The sequence below is a fragment of the Peromyscus californicus genome, unplaced genomic scaffold, assembly GCF_007827085.1.
Source record: "Peromyscus californicus insignis strain IS unplaced genomic scaffold, ASM782708v3 Scaffold_9__1_contigs__length_137607984, whole genome shotgun sequence".
Lineage (NCBI taxonomy): Eukaryota > Metazoa > Chordata > Mammalia > Rodentia > Cricetidae > Peromyscus > Peromyscus californicus.
The window spans coordinates 73886390-73907932 of NW_026294617.1; the positions used below are offsets into that span (position 1 = coordinate 73886390).

At 45.6% G+C, this 21543-nt stretch overlaps 1 protein-coding gene across 3 annotated transcripts in view; it reads left to right on the plus strand.

Moving 5' to 3' along the window:
• Positions 1–18543, plus strand: part of Anp32e (acidic nuclear phosphoprotein 32 family member E) — a 39211-nt gene extending 20668 nt beyond the window's left edge. The window contains exons 1-7 of one of the 3 annotated variants that reach the window (XM_052731274.1): positions 2150–2548; positions 6562–6711; positions 7831–7953; positions 9694–9859; positions 10261–10433; positions 15503–15557; positions 16396–18543. In XM_052731274.1, coding sequence (XP_052587234.1) covers positions 2495–2548; positions 6562–6711; positions 7831–7953; positions 9694–9859; positions 10261–10433; positions 15503–15557; positions 16396–16463 — 789 coding nt within the window. In that variant the 5' untranslated portion in view covers positions 2150–2494 and the 3' untranslated portion in view covers positions 16464–18543. Of the gene's footprint in view, positions 1–2145; positions 2549–6561; positions 6712–7830; positions 7954–9693; positions 9860–10260; positions 10434–15502; positions 15558–16395 lie in introns of those variants that run through there. The other 2 variants (XM_052731275.1, XM_052731276.1) reach the window with 2 other exon arrangements.
• Positions 18544–21543: the final 3000 nt, after the last annotated feature.

Consider the following 21543-nt stretch of genomic DNA (forward strand, 5'->3'; position numbering starts at 1 on the left):
CCAGAACTAAGAAAAGTTAAGAGCTTTAAGATTAAAAAACAGGCCAGGCGGTGGTGGTGCACGCCTTTAATCCCAGCACTCGGGAGGCAGAGGCAGGCGGATCTCTGTGAGTTCGAGGCCAGCCTGGTCTACAAAGCCAGTTCCAGGAAAAGGCACAAAGCTACACAGAGAAACCCTGTCTCGAAAAACCAAACCAAACCAAACCAAAACAAAACAAAACAAAAAAGATTGAAAAACAGCCGGGCGGTGGTGGCGCACGCCTTTAATCCCAACACTCAGGAGGCAGAGGCAGGCGGATCTCTGTGAGTTCCAAGACAGCCTGGTCTACAGAGCCAGTTCCAAGATAGACAGGGCTACACGGAGAAACCCAGTCTCGAACCCCTGCCCCCAGAGGAGAAAAGTAATCTTTAAAGGTAGAAAGGGTGTGTTTTAGTTCACAGTTCTAGACACAGTCCATAATGGCAGGAACTGGAAGGAGCTGGTCACACCATGTCAGTCAGGAAGCAGAGAAAAAGTGTTTTTTTTTTTTTTCCCCTGGAGACAAGGTTTCTCTGTGTTGTTTTGGTGCCTGTCCTGGATCTCGCTCTGTAGACCAGGCACCAAAACTACATAGAGGCTGGGGTGGTGGTGGCACATGCCTTTAATCCTAGCACTCAGGAGGCAGAGGCAGTCGGAATTTTGTAAGTTCGAGGCCAGCCTGATCTACAGAGCGAGATCCAGGACAGGCACCAACACCACACAGAGAAACCCTGTCTAGAAAAAAACAAAACAATAATAATAATAATTCTTATCCCATTATCTGTTTTGTTTTTTTTTTTTTTTTTTGCTTTGTTTTATTTTTGTTTTTAGAGACAGGATTTCTTTGGTAGGCTTGGCTGTCTTAGAACTAGCTCTGTAGACCAGGCTGGCTTCAGGCTCACAGAGACCCACCTGGCTCTGCCTCCTGAGTGCTGGAACTAAAGGCGTAGGCCACCACTGCCTGGCTCCCACTCATATCTTATTTAGATTTTTAGTTTTTGTTTTGAGACAGAGGCTGGCCTGGAGCTTACTGTGTATACCAGGCAGGCCTCAAGAGCCTTCCTCTCCCTTCCGAGGTCTGTGATTTAAGGCATGTACCATTATGCTGGGTCTTAGAGAGACATTAAATAGAATTTTTATTTTTAGATTTACCTTTTTTTTTTTTTTTAAACGTATTGGAGTGTTTTGCCTGAATGTATGCGCACACACACACATCTGTGCCTGGAGCCTGTGGAGGTCAGAAGAGGCTATTGGATTCCCTGGAACTGTAGATATGGATGGCTGTGTGCCATCACGTTGGTCCTCTCCAAGAGGACACTGTCTCTCCAGCCCCTCACATACACTTTAAAAGGACATTTTAAGTAGATTTCTGTAGGAGACTTACCGAAGGGAAATTGGAAAGGAGAGGCCTAGCTGTGGGGTTTCTGGCAATCGTGTTTTCTTTAGGACTGTGTTGCTTTTCCGCTAACGTCCCAACTTTTTGCCAGCGACCAGTGACCTCAGTATCACCTCCTCCAGGACGGCTGTATTTAAAGGTTTCTGACTCAACGTGCTAAACTCAACTGCTTTCAGAGTCGTTCTGCCTTTTATAGTGGAAGTTAAAATACCTTGCTTATCACGCTCTGGTTCTACAAAACACGCAAGGGCAGTTCGACGCGGGGGTGTAACGAACTCGCGGCTCTTGCCTTGTGTCCCTTGCTCACCCCGTAGCCACATAGCAGAAAGCTTGTGCCGTAAGACCACCAAAAGCTCTGGAGTGCGGGGTCAATGACCCACTTACAACCCGGGGACGCCAACGACGCCTTTCCCCTCCCTTTAACCCTGAAGCCAGAGCACCCCCCAACAACAACAAATTCAACAGACACCCAAACCGTCCCACTACCGAGGGAAAGCGCGCCAACCACACAAAGAAAAGGAGGGGGGCGGCCGGGATTCAAAATCATTTCTCCGGGACGTACATCCTCCCGGACCTATCGGAATTAACTGCGCGCTTGCTCCGAGCCAATAGACACTGAGTTTCTGGTCCAGGTCCCACCTAAAGACGGACGGACAGTCCTCTCACCCAATGGAGTCGTGTGACACTAAAGACTCGGCCAATGCCGTCGGGAGGTGGGCGGGGTGTAGGCCAGGGGGTTGGCGGTGCCGTGTCATGGAGGCTCAGTCTCGCAGCAGCCATTGAAGGGGAAGGAACTGCGGGCGCGCGCGTGTGTGTGTGTGTGTCTCTCTCTCTCTGTGTGAATGTGTGTGCGTGCCCGGGTGTGCGCGCGCGGGTGTGTGGACTAGAAGGTGGGGGCAGCCGAGTTAGTCCCAAGTCGTCGGACTCCATTTGCTATTCTTTTCTTCCTGCCCCGCACCCGGGTGGTTGGTGGGCGTTCGTCTTTGCGTCTCTTTTCATTCATCTCCAGACCTTTAGAGGGTTTTTTTTTTTTAGGGTCGGGGGTAGTGGGGAGGGCAGGCGAGGGGAAAGGAGGAGGACATGGAGATGAAGAAGAAGATTAACCTGGAGTTGAAGAACAGAGCCCCGGAGGAGGTGAGATGACTCAGCCCCCACCGTCCCCTCCCGCCCTGGGTCGTGAGGGGTGGGCTTCGGGGGGGGTCCGGGCGGGCGCGCCGGGCGGGCGGGGGAACGCGCCCCCACTCGGGGTGGGGGGTGGGGGCGGGGTGTTTATTTTAAGTTTTAAATCACCAGGCTCTCGTGCTTAAAATGGCGAAGGGCTTAAGTTTCTAGGGGCATTTTCGCGAGCGCGCGGGGGCTCAGCCCCTCGGCGTCCCCGCAGCCGGGCGGCCCGGCCTCGCGGGGGCGGGCGGCGTGGGCGCGACCGCCCCCCCCACCCCCCGTCGGGCCCTCGCCACCTGCGAAGTTGGTGTAACTTTCCCGCGGTGCCGCCGCCGCCGCCGCCGCCGCTCGGCCGGCCGGCCGCGGCCCCCGGCGTGGGTCTCGGGCCGACGTGCGCCCCGCGCTCCCTCCGGCGGTGCCCACTCGCGGGCGGCGCGCACCGGGGCTGCGGCGGCATCCCGGGACCCGACGGCGCCGGCCGCGGTCCTCGTGGCGCACGGAGCTCGACGCGAGCCCCGTGGCCCGTGCGAGCCGCGCAGTGCTCCGTGCGGTGGTCGGCGGGAGTCGAGGGCCGGGAGGAGGCGGGGGGGAGCCCCGGGAGGCGTCGCCTCCGAAGCCGGGGCCCCGGCCGTCGGATTCCTTCGCGGGTTCCCGCCAGGTTCACGGGCCTGGAGCTTGGGCCGCGGCGGCGGGCGGTGACGGCGCCCGGGGCTCGCCGGTTCCCTGCAGCATGAAGTCGAGGGACCAGGGATCCGCGCCACGGTGGTCCCTTGACGCCCGAGCCCAGGCGCCGGTCTGCCCGGCCTTCGCGGTTGTCTGTGCCCCAGCCCGAGTCTTTCCCGTGGCCGGTGTGTGTGCGGGTTTCTCCCGACTGGAGCGGAGAGCGAGGTGGAGGAAACATTGTGGCTGTAAGGGTTATCTCGAGGGAGAACTGGAAGTTTTCTAGAGCTTATTAGAAGATTCTCGAATAACTCAAAGTTGAAAAGCTGCCCATCAGCAGGACGCGGTGACTGAGATCTGTAATTCTGTATATCTGTAATTCTGTGTATCTGTAATTCCCAGCCCTTGGAGGCCGAGGTAGAAGCGTGGCTGCAAGTGCAACTCTGTCAAACAAGGCAAAACAAATCAAAACAAGCGGTTTCTCAGAAGCCTTCGGGCACAGAAGTGCCCCCCCCCCCATCCTTTCGCCTCCAGTTTGGAGGATTGCTGGACGATACCGTGGTGTAGTAACAGGTTTATGTAGACAGTTGATTTTTGTTTGTTTTTAGCTTTTTAAGACAAGGTTTTTCTGTGTAGCACTGGCTGTCCTGGAACTTGCTCTGTAGCCCAGGCTGGCTTTGAACTCAGATTCACCTGCTTCTGCCTCCCAAGCGCTGGGATTAAAGGTGTGCACCACTACAGCCCATTATATGGACAGTTTATAAAGTACCCTGTTTATTTACTTTCTCCTTGGGAAAACTTGTAAACTGGGTTGTATTGTTTTAGAATCCAAGTCGGCAAACAGGAGTCTCAAGGCAGTGAAGTGGCTTATTCTAGTGGAAGAACTGGGTTTCTGACACCAGATCTCCAAGCCCTCCTGCTGAGCTTTCTTAGCTTTGGCTTGGAATCCAAAGGCTTAAGAGTTGCCTGGTGTGATAGTGTACGCTTTTAATCCTGGCATGTAATCCTGGCACCCGGAGGCAGAGGCAGATGGGTCTCTGAGTTTGAGGCCTACCTGATGATCTACAAAGCAAGTTTCTGGCCAACCAGGACTAAATAGTGAGAACGCCATCTCGAAAACAAATGAAGCGGGTGGTGGTTGCTCACTCCTTTGGTTCCAGCGCTGGCCTTTAATCCCAGCACTTGGAGGCAGAGGCAGGTGGATCTCTCAGTTCGAGTCCAGCTTGGTCTGCAGATTGAGTTCCTGGACAGCCAGGGCTACACAGAAAAACCAAAAAAAAAAAAAAAAAAAAAAAAAAAAAAAAAAAAAAAAAAACCCAAACAAACAAAAAGGACACCCTATCATACACTAATGGTGTGACCTAATGTAAGTCGTTTTTTTCTGGGTCTTGGCTCCCTGGTCTCTAAAAGGGATGTCATGGTGTCATTTCTGCTCATTGAAAAAATGATGGCAAAGTTACACTCAAGTAAAGAAGATGGCATTTGTTGTTCCTGATTTTTTTTTTTTAACTGGGGATAGAGAACCAGGATGCATGATTAGATCTATTCAGATAAGTTTTGTTACTCTGTCTTGGTTCTGGGGCTGGAGTGGCAGCTCGCTAGTTAAGAGAACAGCTCTCTAGTTAAGAGCACAGCTCTCTAGTTAAGAGCACAGCTCATTAGTTAAGAGTACATGTTCTTGCCCACACTCACATGGTGGCTGCCAGCTGCCAGGGAGTCGATTCCCTTTTCTGGCCTCGGAAGGCAGCAGATACGCATGTGGTACATATCTGCAGGAAGAACACCTGTACACATAAAATAAATAAACCTGCAGCTCAGCTCTAATAAGAGATCCTGTTCTGAGCTGGAGAGAGGGCTCAGGGATTAAGATCACTGGCTGCTCTTTGGGGGATCAGGTTTGAATTCCCAGAACCCACATGTTGGCTCACGACTGTCCCTAAGTCCAGTCCCAGGGATCCAGGCCCATTTCCTGGCTTCCATGGGTACTGCATGCAGAGTGCACAGATGTACCTGCAGGCAGAAACACCATATACATTGAAAAAACAAAAAAACAAAACAAAACAAAAAAAAACAAGAAAAGAAGTCCAGTTCCCCGTCCTTCCAGGAATGGAAAAGTCCACAGAAGCGCTTGAGCATCAAAAGGAGAAATAACATTTGTCAAGGATGTTGTTTTGTGTGATGGTGCTTGTCTTCAGTCGATATCGCAGAGGTGGGCTGTTCTAGAAGGGACTTCCAGAACATTACTTCCTGAAGGGTAACAAGATTGGACTTCCATGACGTTTATAGCCAGAGATACAGAGGCCTAAACCGGAAAGGTGACGGACAGTTCCCCTCTCTCCTCCTGTAGTCACGGCGTCCTCCGCAGTAGCCAGGAGTCCCTCCCTGTGGAAGCGATCACAGGTCAGGTGGTGAGTGAGGCTTTGCTCAAGAGGGCTGGAGAGATGGCTCAGCGGTTAAGAGCACTGGCCCTTCTTCCAGAGGTCCTGAGTTCAATTCCCAGCAACCACATGGTGGCTCACAACCATCTGTAATGAGATCTGGTGCCCTCTTCTGGCCTGCAGGCGTACACGCAGGCAGAACATTGTATACAAAGAGTCCGAACGCCTTTCAGTAGCACCCTTTTCACACTTGGTGTTTCTGCCTCAGTGATTTGAAGCAGGCGTTGCACTTGTTAGTCCAAATTCCGATGTGAAGGCATGGGAAGGATTGCTTACGGTGATCTCTAAGTCCCAGGTCAGGTTTTACTAGTATGTTAATTATATGCAGTGTTTCATGCTTTTCATGTGCCCATAGTATGTTGTGATCATGGTCCCTCCTTACCCTCCCTTCTCCCCTCCACCCTCTGATCCCCTTCTTCCCAGCTAATCTCCAGAATGCCTTCAAGTCTTTTTTTTTTTTTTTTTAAATGAACTCAGTTCCATTAGGATTGCTTACCGGAACATGGGTGAGGAGGAATGATGTGTAAGGGATTGATTGTTGTTTGAGACTGTTGCTCTGGTGTTCCCAGGCTGGTTACAGACTCCATGGCTCAAGTGACCTTTCCCCCTGCACTCGCAAGCAGCGATTTCAGCCTCATAAAGTGCACTCAGTGTAGGGATTGGTGTTTGGGTTTGGTGGTTTGGTTGTTGGTTTTGAACAGGGTCTTTCTCTGTTTTGTAGCTTTGGTTGTCCTGGAACTCACTATGTAGACCAGGTTGGCTTGGAACTCACAGAGAGCCGCCTGCCTCTGCCTCTGGAGTGCTAGAACACACTCCAGTGTTTGGAGTGCTCAGACACAGGTCTGTTGCTATGCTGCAAACTAATTATTGATATGTTTCTTCTCACAGGTGACAGAGTTAGTCCTCGATAATTGCTTGTGTGTCAATGGGGAAATCGAAGGCCTGAATGACACTTTCAAAGAACTGGAGTTTCTTAGTATGGCCAACGTGGAATTAAGTTCCTTGGCCCGGCTTCCCAGCTTAAATAAACTTCGAAAGGTAAGTTGGAAGTAGTTTGAGGATACCATGGTTTTTATACTGATGCTTATCAAGTTCTTCCTCAAGCGAAATGACCATTTCACCTGCTAATAAGAAATACTTAATGCCGGGCGGTGGTGGCGCACGCCTTTAATCCCATCACTTGGGAGAGACAGAGCCAGGTGGATCTCTGAGTTCGAGGCCAGCCTGGTCTACAGAGCGAGATCAAGGACAGGCTCCAAAGCTACATAGAGAAACCCTGTCTCAAAAAAACAAAACAAACAAAAAAAAGAAATACTTAAGTTCCTAGAGATAAGAAAAGGGAAGGGGCTGGAGAAATGGCTCAGTGGTTAAGAGCACTAGCTGCTCTTCCAGAGGACCTGGGTTCCATTCCCAGCACACAATTCCCAGTCACAACTCTCTGTGACTCAGTTCCAGGGGATCCAACACCATCATATGGACATACATGCAGGCAAAACACCAATGCACATAAAATTAGTTAATTAATTAATTAAAAAGAAAACAAAAGAGCTGGGCAGTGGTGACACATGCCTTTTATGCCAGCACTCAGGAGGCAGAGGAGGCAGGCGGATGTCTGAGTTCAAGACCAACCTGGTCTACAGAGTGAGATCCAGGATAGCCAGGGCTACACAGAGAGACCATCTTTAAAAAAAAAAAAAATAGCCGGGCGGTGGTGGCGCACGCCTTTAATCCCAGCACTCGGGAGGCAGAGCCAGGCGGATCTCTGTGAGTTCGAGGCCAGCCTGGTCTCCAAAGCGAGTTCCAGGAAAGGCGCAAAGCTACACAGAGAAACCCTGTCTCGAAAAACCAAAAAAAAAAAAAAAAAAAAAAAATAGACTGTAGGATTTTGGAATTAGTTTTAGTATTGCTCAGAAATTTAAATTAGAATTGTTTTATGGCACAGAATTGGATTTAATATCTACCACTGGCCCCCATCATGAAATGCAAATGAACACACTGGAGTGGCGGATAAGCTGCCGTGTAGGTTCTGCTCTGTTTGCAGGTAGATGGAAATCGATGATGTCAGAGAGAATGGCAGTTGCTTTTCTTCACCTTGAGGGGCTTTTCAACGTCCCCAGCTTCACCGTTCTTTGGTTTCTCTCCATGCTGACTATGTAGTTGGAACTCAGTGACAACATAATATCTGGAGGCCTGGAAGTCCTGGCAGAGAAGTGTCCCAATCTCACCTACCTCAATCTGAGTGGAAACAAAATCAAAGATCTCAGGACAGTAGAGGCGCTGGTAAGTGGGCCGGTTGTCTCTGCACTTGATTTTTGGGATTAGTTTTGAATTAATTGATCTGAGGTTTGTTCCTATTCTATTTCATTGATCTCTGTTAAGTCTGGACTTCTCTGAAGTATCTCTTGTGATCCAGATAGCTGTTTTTCTTTAACATCTAGCTGGACTTGCCACTCAGCACTGAGGCAGAGGAGGGATGACACCAAGTTGGAACCTGGGCTGCAGAGTGAGACCCTTTCTTAAAAATAAAGCCCTCGGGGCTGGAGAGATGGCCCAGTTTTAAGAGCACTGGCTGCTCTCCCAGAGGACCTGGGTTCAATTCCCAGTACCCACATGACAGCTCACACCTGTCTGTTAACTCCCATTCCAGGTCATCCTCACATACACATACATGCACATAAAATAAAAACAAACCTTTAAAAAAAGTTTATTTTTTTAAAAAAATTAAGGCCTCAAGCCAGGCAGTGGTGGCGCATGCCTTTAGTCCCAGTACTTGGGAGGCAGAGGCAGGTGGATCTCTGGGTTCGAGGCCAGCCTGGTCTACATAATGAGTTCCTGGACAGCCAGGACTATGTATAGAGACCCTGTCTCAAACAGACTAAAATAAAATAAAGCTTCAGTGCCACTCATTTTTAAAGGCACTTACCACCGAGCTTGAAGACCTGTCTTGATCCTCAGAACCTTGTGGTAGATGGGAGAGAACCCACTCCCGAACGTTGTCCCTGACACACACACACACACACACACACACACACACACACACACACACTTACACTTGTGGCATATGCATACACACACCCCTTCAGTATAATTAAAATGTAAGAAAAATTTAAAAATCCAGAAGAATTCTGAATCAGTGACAAATTCACTTAATGATTAGCTTGTATTTTCTTCAGGACTTTACTCTGGTTTTTAAACAGCTGTCATTTTTTTTTCTTCTAAAGTAAGGGGACACATAGTACCTTTTGAGGTACTAAGAGGTATTTTCTAATGATAGGAAGGAAAATTCTCAGACTTACATTTTGTTTCATTACAGTTGTGTGTGTGTGTGTGTGTGTGTGTGTGTGTGTGAATGTGTGAGGGGACAACTTGTGGGAATTGTTTTTTTCCAGGTGTATGGGTCCCAGGGATTGAACTCAAGGTGTCAGGCATGGCAGCAGGTGGAGGCAGCCCCCCATCCGCTTGGCTAGCCCTTGTCCTCAGGTTTTTAAAACAGTTGGGCTTTGTGTGGTGTCTGTATACCAGTGTTTGGGAGGCTAAAGGGTTTCAAGTTCAAGACTTGGGCTCCATAGTGACACCCTACCCTGTCTTTAAAAAAAAAGATGTGAGGTTAAGCTATTGGGAACAGGCTTGGGCGCTGGTATAAGGGGCTGTCGTACGGTTGGGACACCTTTTGTTCTTTTAGATGAGTGGTCTCTGTAGCCCAGGTGCGCCTCCAGCTCAGCCTCCTACCTTGGCCGGGTTGTGGGTGTATACCACCACATTGGCGTGCTCTTGATTATCTCTGCAGATTCTTTCAGCAAGAGTGCCTTGAGTGTTTACAAGAAATCAAGCTCTAAGACAGATGTTGGAGGCGCAGTGGTGACTAAGCTGCCTGTGCTTTGTAGAATGACCCTTAAAACACACTAAAAATGCAAAAAAATCTTTCTTTAACTTCAAGTATATGTTTTTCAGATCTTTCATTAAAATTGAAGAACATGGTATTTAAAATCTTGATTGTAACCTTTAACTTTACTTTTTCAGCAAAATCTTAAAAACTTGAAAAGTCTCGACTTGTTCAACTGTGAGATCACGAACCTGGAAGATTACAGAGAAAGCATTTTCGAGCTGCTGCAGCAGATCACATACTTGGATGGATTCGATCAGGACGACAATGAGGCACCGGACTCGGAGGAGGAGGAGGAGGAGGGTAATGGTTTTTCTTTTTGAGACATAATTCCTGCTGTTCTGGAACTCACTGTGTAGAGCTCAGACTCAGAGATCCACTTTATCTGCCTCCCAAGTGCTGGGACTGAAGGTGTGTGCCACCATTGCTTGGCCAGAATCATCTCTTTCATTTTTTTTTTTTTTTTTTTAAGACAGGGTTTCTCTGTATAGTTTTGGTGCTTGTCCTGGAACTCACTCTGTAGACCAGGCTGGCCTCGAACTCACAGAGATCCGGGCTGGGATTAAAGTAGTGGCGTCACCTTGAGATACTCTCCACCGTTGGCTTAAGGTGTTCAGATGATTGGACAAGAGTGGGGCGGGCCTGCATACCAGGAGGAAGCATTTGCCCAGCCATTGGCTCATCTTCTAAAATGTTTTTTAAAGATGGAGATGAAGATGAAGAAGATGAGGAAGAAGACGAAGCTGGTCCACCTGAAGGATACGAAGAGGAGGAGGAGGAGGAGGACGAGGATGAGGATGAGGATGAAGCAGGTTCAGAAGTGGGAGAGGGAGAAGAGGAGGTGGGCCTCTCATACTTAATGAAAGAAGAAATTCAGGTGAATGGAAACTTGTTATTTGTACTGATGATGGTTTGGGCACAAGGCTGAGTACTGTATAGAGTGAGTCCTGACTCGTATCCTAACTTGTGGGTAAGCATCTGTCTTCTCTCTCAGCCTCCTACTGGATGCTCCATGGTGGACAGAACACTGTATACAAAATAAGTAAATCTTTAAAAAAGGAAAAGCTCCCAGGCTAGGCAAGCTGTAAGTCTCAGCAGCTGCCTGGAGGAGAATGAACCAGTGTGGTGTAAAAGCTGGTGTTGCGGTCAGACATGGGTCGGAGAAGCAGTCTCATGGCAGGGAAGGGGCATTAGAGGAGGAGCATGGAGACCCGAATTACCAGAAGAAGTTTATTGGTTCTGGCCAGCGTCCAGAAGAAAGAGAAAGGAAGATGGGCAGCAGACTGCCGAATCCACGGTGGCTCCGTAAGGATTGCCACTGCTTGTTTCTTAGCGCCCAGATACTCTTCGAATTGATTGTGCCCTCAGTGGCATGGGATGGTGGAACATTTGATGAATGTATGTCTGAGCTTCTCTATAAAGCACCTAGTTCTAGTTAGCACATTACAGACTGCAGAGACCTGAATGTCTTCTCTCCAGTTACCTCTTGCTTTATACTCTTGGATCTTGCAGGAGCTTTCCTCCTCCTTCTCCTCCTCTTCCTCCTTTTTTTTTTTCAAGACAGGGTTTCTGTGTGTAGACCAGGCTGGCCTCACATGACCCCTCAGTTTGGGATGCCCTCCATAGTGCACCTTTATAGTATGCAGATACGGCCACTACTTGCCTTGATATACTGCAATGTGTCCCTTGCCACCAAAGCATGCATCATTAATTGTAGTTTTTCTTAGGTAATGGTGGTTAGTTAGACAATATCTGATGGATGGATGGTTCTTATTTTTTTTTCCCTGCTACTGTTGGTGTTTTTTTTACTCTTTTTTTGGGGGCCCACTACCCATCTCCTAAATAAATCACACACGGAAGCTTATTCTTAATCATGAATGCCTGGCCTTAGCTTGGCTTGTTTCTTGCCAGCTTTTCTTTACTTAAATTACCCTGTCTTGTCTCTGGGCTTTTACCTTGCTCTATTATTGTATGCCTTTCTTTCTTCCTCTGTGGCTGGCTGTGTAGCTGGGTGGCTGGCCCCTGATGTCCTCCTTCTCTGGCTCCTTTTATTTACTCTCTTCCTGCCAGCCCCGCCTATCCTTTCTCTTGCTATTGGCCGTTCAGTTCTTTATTAGACCATCAGGTATTTTAGACAGGCAAAGTAACACAGCTTCACAGAGTTAATTAAACAAATGCAACCAAAAGTAACACACCTTAAAATAATATTCTACAACATGATACTTTTTTTTTTTTGGTTTTTTTGAGACAGGGTTTTTCTGTATGGCTTTAGAGCCTGTCCTGGAACTCACTCTGTAGACCAGGCTGGCCTTGAACTCACAGAGATCTCCCTGCCTCTGCCTCCTGAGTGCTGGGATTAAAGGCATGCGCCACCACCACCTGGCCATGATACTATTTTTAAATTTGAAATGAATGTACAATAATGAGGCCTTAGACTTGTTTGGAGCCTTGTAAGTCAGAAACTACGCAGTAATGAGGAAGGAAACTTGTTTAAGCATCTTAAGTATTTATAAGGAAAGCCTAATTAGTTTATACTAGTATATATATAGCTTGAATGTTTCTTATGTTTGGTTTATTTGAAAGTCTTCTAGTTTTGTTTTATTTGCATTTGGCCTTTTATTTTCTCTGTCAATGGTTTCCTTAAGTATAAATAGTAAGTACTTTGAAAGTTACATTTTGAAGTGGGGGAGTTTTGGGGGAGGGGGGTGGTGGGTGTATTTTTTTACTCTGCACCCCAGGGTGGCCTCAGACTCATGCATCCCATGCTGCCATTGAATTTGGGGCAGTCCTCTTAATTCTGCCTCCTGAGTGCTGGGATCACACAGACATTCACCACTCCTGCCTTAAAAGTTATGTCCAACCAACTTCGGGATGACTTACATTTGGGTGTATTATTCTACTGAATGTTGGGGAATATTAACTGAAAATGACATGGCCAAGCATAGATCAGAAATCTCTGAAATACACACAGCATTAAGTGCAGGGCCAGGAAGCATTTTCATTCTGGATGGGATAGTTTAGGTATTCAAAAATAAAGTCTCAGCTAAGCTCATGACCATAATCCCACCGCTCTGGGAGGGTGAGGCAGTAGGACTACAGGAGTTTAATGATGGCATAGGCTACCTAGTGTGCTCTAGGATAGCCTAGGCTGTAGATGAACCTTGTCTCAGAGCAAGCAAACCAACGAACCCAAGAGTTCTTGTTTTTAGGAGCTATGTGCCGGGTAAGCATCAGAGACCACTGGGACTTAAAAATAAATGAGAAGGAAATGGCATATTTGATTATGCATTTAATTTTTTCCTTAAAAGGTTATTTATTTCTATTATGTATGTATGGGTGTTTTGCCTGCATGTATGTCTGTGTACCATCTGTGTGAATGGTGACTACAGAGGCCCGAAGAGGGCATAGGATCCCTTAGAGCTGGATTTACAGATACTTGTGAACCACAATGTAAGTGCTGGGAGCAGCACCCAGGTCCTAGTCACTGTTTAGCCTTGAGCCATCTCTCCAGGTGGTTATTTTTGCCTTTTCAAGATGGGGTTTTCTGTGTAGCCCAGGCTGTCTTTGAACTCATGGTCTTCCTGCCTAAGCTTTGTAAATGCTGGCATTATAGGCTTGTGCCACCACACCTGGTTGCTGTTTATTTACTTATGTATTTATTTTTGGTTTTTCGAGACAGGTTTCTCTGTATATTCCTGGTTGTCCTGGAACTCGATATGTAGCCCAGGCTGACCTTGAACTCCAAGTGCTGGGATTAAAGGCGTGCCACCACGCCCAGCCTAGCAAGCACTTTAAACCATTCACTACTTACATTTTGTGCTGACTCGGAACTTAGCAGGATGGACTTGCCAGCAAGCCCCAGGGATCTCCTGTTTCCCCTTCCCCTGGGCCAGGAGTGGGCGTTCGCCACCACGCCACCTTTTGTGTGGTGCTTGGGAGTCCGAGCTCAGGTCTGCGCAGCGTGCAGCCGTCTCCCTAGCCCGTCTCGTGGTTTTGAGACGGTCCTGCTTTGGGCCAGGCTGACCTGGGACCCTCAGTCCTCGCACCTGCAGAGCTCCGTGTTTGCACCACCACACGTTATTAGTGAGTATACCTGAGGAGCAGTAAACGTGCGTGGTGGTGAGATGGAGAGACTCTCAACTGATTGCTTTTAGATGCACAGTAGTACCAACTCCGTCCGGTACTTAGATATTTGTAGCATAGCCAAGATCACAGCAGTAAGTGCAAAAGGCTCCGAGCAGTCAAAATAGAGGTAATGAAAGTCTTCTGAGCCGTTTGCCTTGGAGAGTATTTAGTGTTGACATTAAATCTGTTGTCTCTTGCATATTCACTTCTGATGCCCTGTCCTGAGTCTGTGGCAGAATAAAATTGAGAGAGTAAGGGACGGTAAGAGAGGGTGTAAAAACTGGAAAGAGGAAACCCAGCTGGAGGCCGGAGTTATTCTAAAAAGGAGAGAGCGGGCCAGTGATGACCGAACTGGTAAAGATACTTCAATCCCTAGAACCTACGGAGAAGTGGAAGGAGAGAACTGATGCCCAGTTGACTTCTGACCGCCACACATTAGCACACACAGCAATAACACAGTTTTTAGAAGGGAGAAAACCATCTTCCACCTAGTAACAGGTTCTGAGGAAATTAGCATCTACTAATAGGTAGAATGTTCATGGTCAAAACATAGTCATAAAAAGTGATGGAGGGGCTGGAGAGATTGCTCAGGGGGTGACGTGCTTACCTTACAGTACAAGGACCTGAGTTCAATTCCAAGAATCCATTAAAAAAAAAAAAGCTAGGTGGTGGTGCATGCCTTTAATCATAGGCAGTGCTATACAGAGAAACCATGTCTCTAAAAACCAAACCAAAACAAAAAAAGTGTGCATGGTATGTATGGTGGGATGTGATTGTAATCCCAGCCTCAGAGAAATGGAGACAGGTGAATCTCTGGGCCAGTATAGGCCACAAGGCAGTCTAGGCCAATGAGGGACCCCATCACAAAACAAGATGTATAGTAACTCTAAGGAACAGTACCAAGGCTTATCTTCTGGCCTCATAATGCCTGTGTGCATACTTATGAACCCACGCAGAGTGATTATGATGGTCATGTTATCTATAATCTCAGGCTGACCTGGAACTTGCTTTGTGGACCAGGCTGTCTCCAAACTCACAGAGATCCTTCCGCCTCTGCCTCAAAGGCATGTGCTACTCTGCCTGGTATTATATAGTGTCTTTAATATGCTTGGAGTTTGACTGAAGGTGCATGCGAGGTCACCTGGCCTTTTAGGTTTTTGGTTTATGATCAAAAATTTTTCAGCGTTTTGGAACATTTTGGATTTCAGATTTTTGGCTCATCTTTTGCTTTTATTGATTGAAAAGCTGAGGTCTAGAGAAATACATTTATTTACTCAACATATAACCATATTTGTTGTTAGAGTTCAGATCATCTGTGCCTCAATCTGTAGAGGAGAGTAGTTTATTTTTAAGATAGTAAAGATCCACTTCTGTTATGATTGGCAGACATGACTATTTAAAAGTAAGCTGGACAAAGTGGTATGTGCTTGTAATCCTGCACTCGAGAGTCAGAACCAGTATGGTCACGAATTAGAGGTTAGCCTGAGCTACTTTATGAGACCCTGTCTCAAGCAAACAAGTAATTAAAATGACACAAAACTCAGGACGCATCTCCCACATTTACGCTGTTTCATTTCAGGCACTCACCAGCCCTTGGTGGCTTCGCACAGTGCAGCAGAGAGAGCCTTTGTATTGTTGGAGAAAGTTCTCAGGAACAGTGTTCGTCTAAAGCATAGGCTTGTGTGTAAAAATCTCCATGCTTAGTTAGGTTCAAAAGCAAAGCAGACAGAAACTGTCCTTTTCAGAACATAGCTGAACTCAAAACAGTGAAAGTCCCAGTTACGGTTCATTGCTTCTCACATTGAATATTTGAATTTGAAGGATGAAGAAGATGATGATGATTATGTTGATGAAGGGGAGGAAGAGGAAGAAGAGGGTAAGTTGTGTCAGCCTTAAGCAACTCTGAATCTAAAGATAACAGATAAGTGGGATGGGTTGTGGAGGACTGAGTCTATAATGGGGATCACCCTTGGTTCCTTTGATTTTGTTGTTTATCATAATGTACCTTTAGAAGTAGAGAAGTGTTTTTTTTTTGTTGTTGTTTTTTCTCTCAGAGCTGAGGACCAAACCCAGGGCTTTGCGCTTGCTAGGCAAGCGCTGTACCACTAAGCTAAATCCCCAACCCCTTAGAGAAGTGTTTTGAAAGAGTACATTAATTCCACCAAAACAAAACAAAAAAACCAGCTTGTAACTTGTACTTAAAAAATGGAACTGAAAGCCAGGCATGATGATGCACCCCTTTAGTCCCAGCACTTGGGAGGCAGAGGCGGGTGGATCTCAGTGTGAGGCCAGCCTGGTCTACAGAGGTAGTTCCAGGACAGCCATGGATTCACAGATAAAAACAAGCAAACAAACAAAACCGGAAATAAAGTAAAAGCTTGTTCACTTTATTACACTCTGGAATCTCATTTTGCAGAGCATGGACCTCAGTCCAGAGAGAAATGGCTGGACCAGGTGTCGCTTTAGTTTCCTCTTTACCTAGTCCTTCAGAATGGTGTTGACGTTAAGATTCACATTGACATCAAGTGTGTTGTACTCATGAGCTTTGTCAGGTTCTCTCAAGTCTGCATAGTCTCTGAAATTGGAAGAAGTTGTTTCAGAGTGAAACAATCGATAATTTTTGCTTCCCATTCATTTTCTACTCAGATTGAAAGCTTTGTAACTATAAAAAATTCATTTGTTAAAATTGAGTATTTTATACACTTCTGTTTTAGAAGAAGAGGGTCTTCGGGGAGAGAAAAGGAAACGGGATGCTGAAGATGATGGAGAGGAAGATGACTAGGTCCCTGCAGGATGAGGTTGCCTGGCGCTCCCGGGCATGCAGTAGAGCGACCATATGTCCTTGTTTCTTCGTGTATGATAGCTGTCTCTATAGGAGATGTGTAACTTTTTATAGGAAAAGTGTGGTTTTACTATTTTGGCCTTATCATTCCGATTAAGATTTGCTAGTCTGTTAATCATAATGTACGTAGAAAAAATTTTCATTCATCTTCTCATTGTGAAATTCTCTAGCACCGTATTAGATTCTGGATTTTTATAATTCATGCTTAATGTATTAGACATTTTTAGCCCATAATTAAAACATGGTTGCTTTTACACAGGTGTAGTTTGGTGCATTTCATTCATGTTTTAAAGTTATTTATAAATTAACAAATTACACTCAGCTGTAATATGAAATGGCAATAGTCTCTTGAATGATAAAGCTGATTGATTTTTTTTTTTTTTTTAATTTTAAGAGGTGATTCAGAAATCAATAGCTTGAAGGCAGTTTTTTGGGGGCTAGGGTGGATTAGAGGACTTTCCTGTCACAGTTTGGAAAGTAGAAGCAGAGTAAGAGGGTTCTCTTCAGCAGTGTAGGCCGTGAACTCAGAGGCTCTGTTCAGTGATAACAGTTCAAGGCTTTTACAGAGCCTGATTTTATGGAAGTCCAGAGACTCGCAGGCAGGCGAGCCCTTTCTGTGGGTGATGCTGTGCCAGCAATTTGCTGGGCTTCAGGGGTGCGTTCTCTCCGTTACCCTCCATTGCCTCAGTCCTCTCCACATCCAAAAGAAAGCTGGCAAAGTTGTGGATACCCAGGAAACTGTCAGCCGTCTGTCTGTCTGGGTGTCAAGCAAGTGAAGTGGGAGAGGTGGCCTGTCTGTTGAGATGCAGTGATGAGCATTAGGAGTGTCAGGAGAGAGGCTTCGCTTACCATGGACAACACACAAGGCTGTGTTAGGCTAAGGCAGAGCATTCTCCTTTCTCAGGCCAGACTGATCACCTGCTGATAACTAATAACATGTTCAAGTCTAATTATTAAGTTGTTTTCCTTAGGTGATTTGGATACCAACGCTGTGAAGTATTTATTATATTTCTGAGTGGAACCTTTAATTATTCTTCCTATAGTTTGAAAGTGTGATCAAATATAGCAGTTGATTGGAATATAATAGCAGTTGGAGGACTGTATGAAAGTCAGTATTGAAGTTGGGATTTATTTCTGTTAACATTTGGGGTAAGTGTACATGCTTCCTCAAGCCTACTAAATAAACATGAGCAGACAGGTCCCTTTTCTTTTGTTCCAGAGGCTCCATGTTCAAGGCAATTGCTTTTTAAATCTTGGCCACTAATTTTTGTTTTCCTTTGTTTTGTATTTCTATGTTTATTTTGTTAGTATCAGCAAATTAAGTTCTGCCTGTACTGGGACGCAGAAATTGTTCATAATTGTAGGACTGTTTTTTAATTTAAGATGTTTGACATGGTGTTTTAAAATAACAAGTATGAAATTATTTGCAGAGAAGCTAACAGAGTTGCACATCTGACTGAAATAAACGTGTGATGAATTCAGTGCCAGGACTGGGATCTCCAAAGGACTAACATTTTCCTCATTTCAATAATTGGAACGCCTGCTTTCAGTCCCTCAGAATTCTTCTTGGCACACTGCCAGGTTCAAAATAAATGCTTATTTTTAAAAAGTAAATCTATATATTGACTTTTTTACCAATCATCTATTGTGCAATCAAAATTAGAGTTCTTGGGTTTAAAAACAACAAATAGGGCTTCCAGATAACTATTAAGACTTACTTAGCTTTGTGGGTGGTATTTTCATGCAAATAAGCAAGGGCGGGCCTTCTGTTCTGTAGACGTTCTGGGCTCTGTTTTAGCTATCTGTACTGCGTGTGTATACAGTATGTTAAGTCCTTAGAGACTCTGAAGTTCATACTTTTGTGCAACTGTATTTTGGATAAAGCCACACAGTGTTAAACACAAGGGCAGGCAGTACTGATTGTGTGTTCCTGAGTATTTTTGTTTTTTTTTTCTGACTGCTGTAACTTAAGTTTTGAAACTGAATTGCTTTGAATAAATCGAAGAGTTGTTAATAATGACTAGCTTCAGTATTTGATGTTTACTTTTCAGTAATACCATCGACTGTGTTAAGGCCTTTAAAAACAAAAGTGGCTTGAATGGTAGACAGTTGTGACAACGGGCACTAGAAAACTCATCTTCTGAGGGGGTTAGTGGTGGCGCACACCTTTAATACCAGCACACTGAGAGGCAGAGGCAGCCAGATCTCTAGTTTGAGGCCAGCCTGGTCTACAGAGTTCCAGGATAGCTAGGGCTACACAGAGAAACCCTGTCTCAAAACACAAAACAAAAACTCATCTTCCTCATTAATCTTTCCAGCTGCCAAAAAAAGGGGGGGAGGGGAGAAGATCCTGGATTGGCTCAAATTTATCTTTTGAATTGCAGGTTGAGCTCAGAGTTTATTGCCTATAGGTGAGCAAGTATTTATAAAATGGTCACAGAATTATGGTATGGACATGGTTTTTTTCTAGAATGAGAGCCCAAGCATTTTTCCATAGTGTCTTAATTCTTTTTTTTTTTTTTAAAGATTTATTTATTTATTATGTATACAGTGTTCTGTTTGCATGTGTCCCCACAGGCCAGAAGAGGAAGCCAAATCTCATTACAGATGGTTGTGAGCCACCATGTGGGTGCTGGGAATTGAACTCAGGACCTCTGGAAGAGCAGCCAGTCCTCTTAACCACTGAGCCATCTCTCCAGCCCGTATCTTAATTCTTACTTTATTTTTTTTAATCCCTAGTTTTGGGTTTTCCCTAAGTGTAATCTTTAATGTTTTGTTTGTGGATGATTCTGGAATGTGTTTTGTCAAGTTAAATATGCTAAGTAATATTTTTATGATTATGGTTATATATTGAGAAAATTTTAAATATTGAATTCTGCTTCTGGAGAGATGGGAATACTGAATATTTTTTTAGGTGAGAGGACAGTGTTTAAGTAAACAGGCTGGCCTTGAACTCAGATTTGCCTGCTTCTGCCTCCCAAATTTTCGGATTAAAGGCACCACCACCACCACTATGAATGTTGGCTTTGTCTTAAAGGCTTTAAGACATTAACAATTTAACATGTGCCTCATGCCTATAATCCCAGCACTTAGGAGGCTGAGGCTACAGAATTGCTAGAGTTCAAGGCCAGGCTGGGTTCCAGAGTGAGACTGCCTAAAAAAAAAAAAACATTGCTTCCTTTAAAAAGGAAAATAGGATGATAGAAGTTTGGGGTAAAATGATTAAATGAGTCAATTTAGTGAGGGGTTATGATTCAAAACTTTTTTTTTTTTTTTTTTTTTTTTTTTTTTTTTAGACAATGTTTCTCTGTGTACCTCTGGCTGTCCTGGAACTCACCCTGTAGACCAGGCTGGCCTCGAACTCAGAGATCCTCCTGCCTCTGCACTGGGATTAAAGGTGTGGGCCACTGTGCCTAGCTGAAAACATTCTTTTGTTTGTTTTTCAAGACATCTTTGGCTGTCCCGGAACCCTAGCTGCTATAGATCAAGCTGGCCTCGAACTCGGAGATCTGCCGTCCTCTGACTACCTAGTGCTGGGAAACAACAAAAAAGTCTGAGTCTCCTAACCAAAAAAAAAAAAGCCCGGTGGTGGTGGTGGTGGCAGTGGTGGCGGTGGCGGCGGCGGCACATGCTTTTAATCCCAGTCAGCTTGCTCTACAGAGTTACAGGACAGCCAGTGCTACACACCCTGTGTGTTGGGGGGCAGTGTCTTGCTAAAAAACATTCTTAAGTACTGTTTATTCTCTGTTCTGTTAATGAGAGGCTTTGAATTACATTTTTATCTAGTTGCTGGAGATTTCTGTTTCCAGCGATGGATTCAGTGAAATTCTGCAGCTGTCCCTAAATAGCATCCTACAACTGCATGCCTTTTCACATTCTAATCAGTTTGAGACCTGAGAACCCCGAGTGTGTTCTGTGGCCCGGGCAGCTACTTGAGTTTCTGTTCTATTGGCCAGCCCAACTTAAAGGAAAACAGATCATGTCACAAAATGGAATTGCAAGGTGGGCTTTTATCTCAGCAAGATCTTTAAAATGACTGAGATGCTGGTAAAATATATTTATTTAGAGACATGTTCTCACTGTGTAGCCCTGGCTGGCCTGGAACTCATGGATCCACTTAAATTTCTGCCTCCCCCGCTTACTTAAATAAGGTGTGCACTTCTATACCCAGCCCTGGTACAATAGTTTTTTAAAATTTATTTATTGACTTTTAATTTATGAGTATATGTGTGAGCCTTCAGATCCCTTGGAACTAGTTTTACAGGCTGTGTGAGCAGGTACCTGACCTGGTCCTTCGCAAGTGCTCTTGAGTGCTTTGGATCCTAAAATACTTTCATTTTGTACAAGTCTTTTCCTGGTAAGATCCTAAAGTAAGTAACCGCAATTAAGAAAGACTCAAAGGCCAGGTGGTGGCGCAGGACTTTAATCTCAGCACTCCGGAGGCAGAGCCAGGCAGATCTCTGTGAGTTCGAGGCCAGCTCTGGTCTACAGAGCGATCTCCAGGACAGGCACCAAAACTTACACAGAGAAACCCTATCTCGAAAAACAAAAAACAAACAAAAGACTCAAAGACATTTATGTATTTCACGAATATCTCCCCCCCCCCCCCCGCTTTTTTTTTTTTTTTTTTTGTGGAGGCATTTTTTTCTTGGCTACTTAGAGAAACACTGGCCACATCTACTCTAATGGCTGACATAGGCCGCCAAACAAGCTCTCAGCTCTGGTGAAGACCTACTGTTCCATCTTTAAGATGTTGCCTGTTTTCTCCGATTGTTCTGTTAAAATACTTAGACTGTAAGCGCAGCCATGATCTCTGCCCTCCGTGTTGCCTGTGAGTTTGGCCTGAGTAGGCCTGCTCCACAGCCACACAGCTCAGAGAGGCCTCGTGGGTTCTCCACCCAGGGACGAGGACGGGGCGTACAGCCTTTTGACATCAACGATGTTGGCTATACACTGAAAACATAATATCAAGTTGTGTTTGTTTTAAGCACAAACAACCCTCTGTTTTAAGTTTGGGATT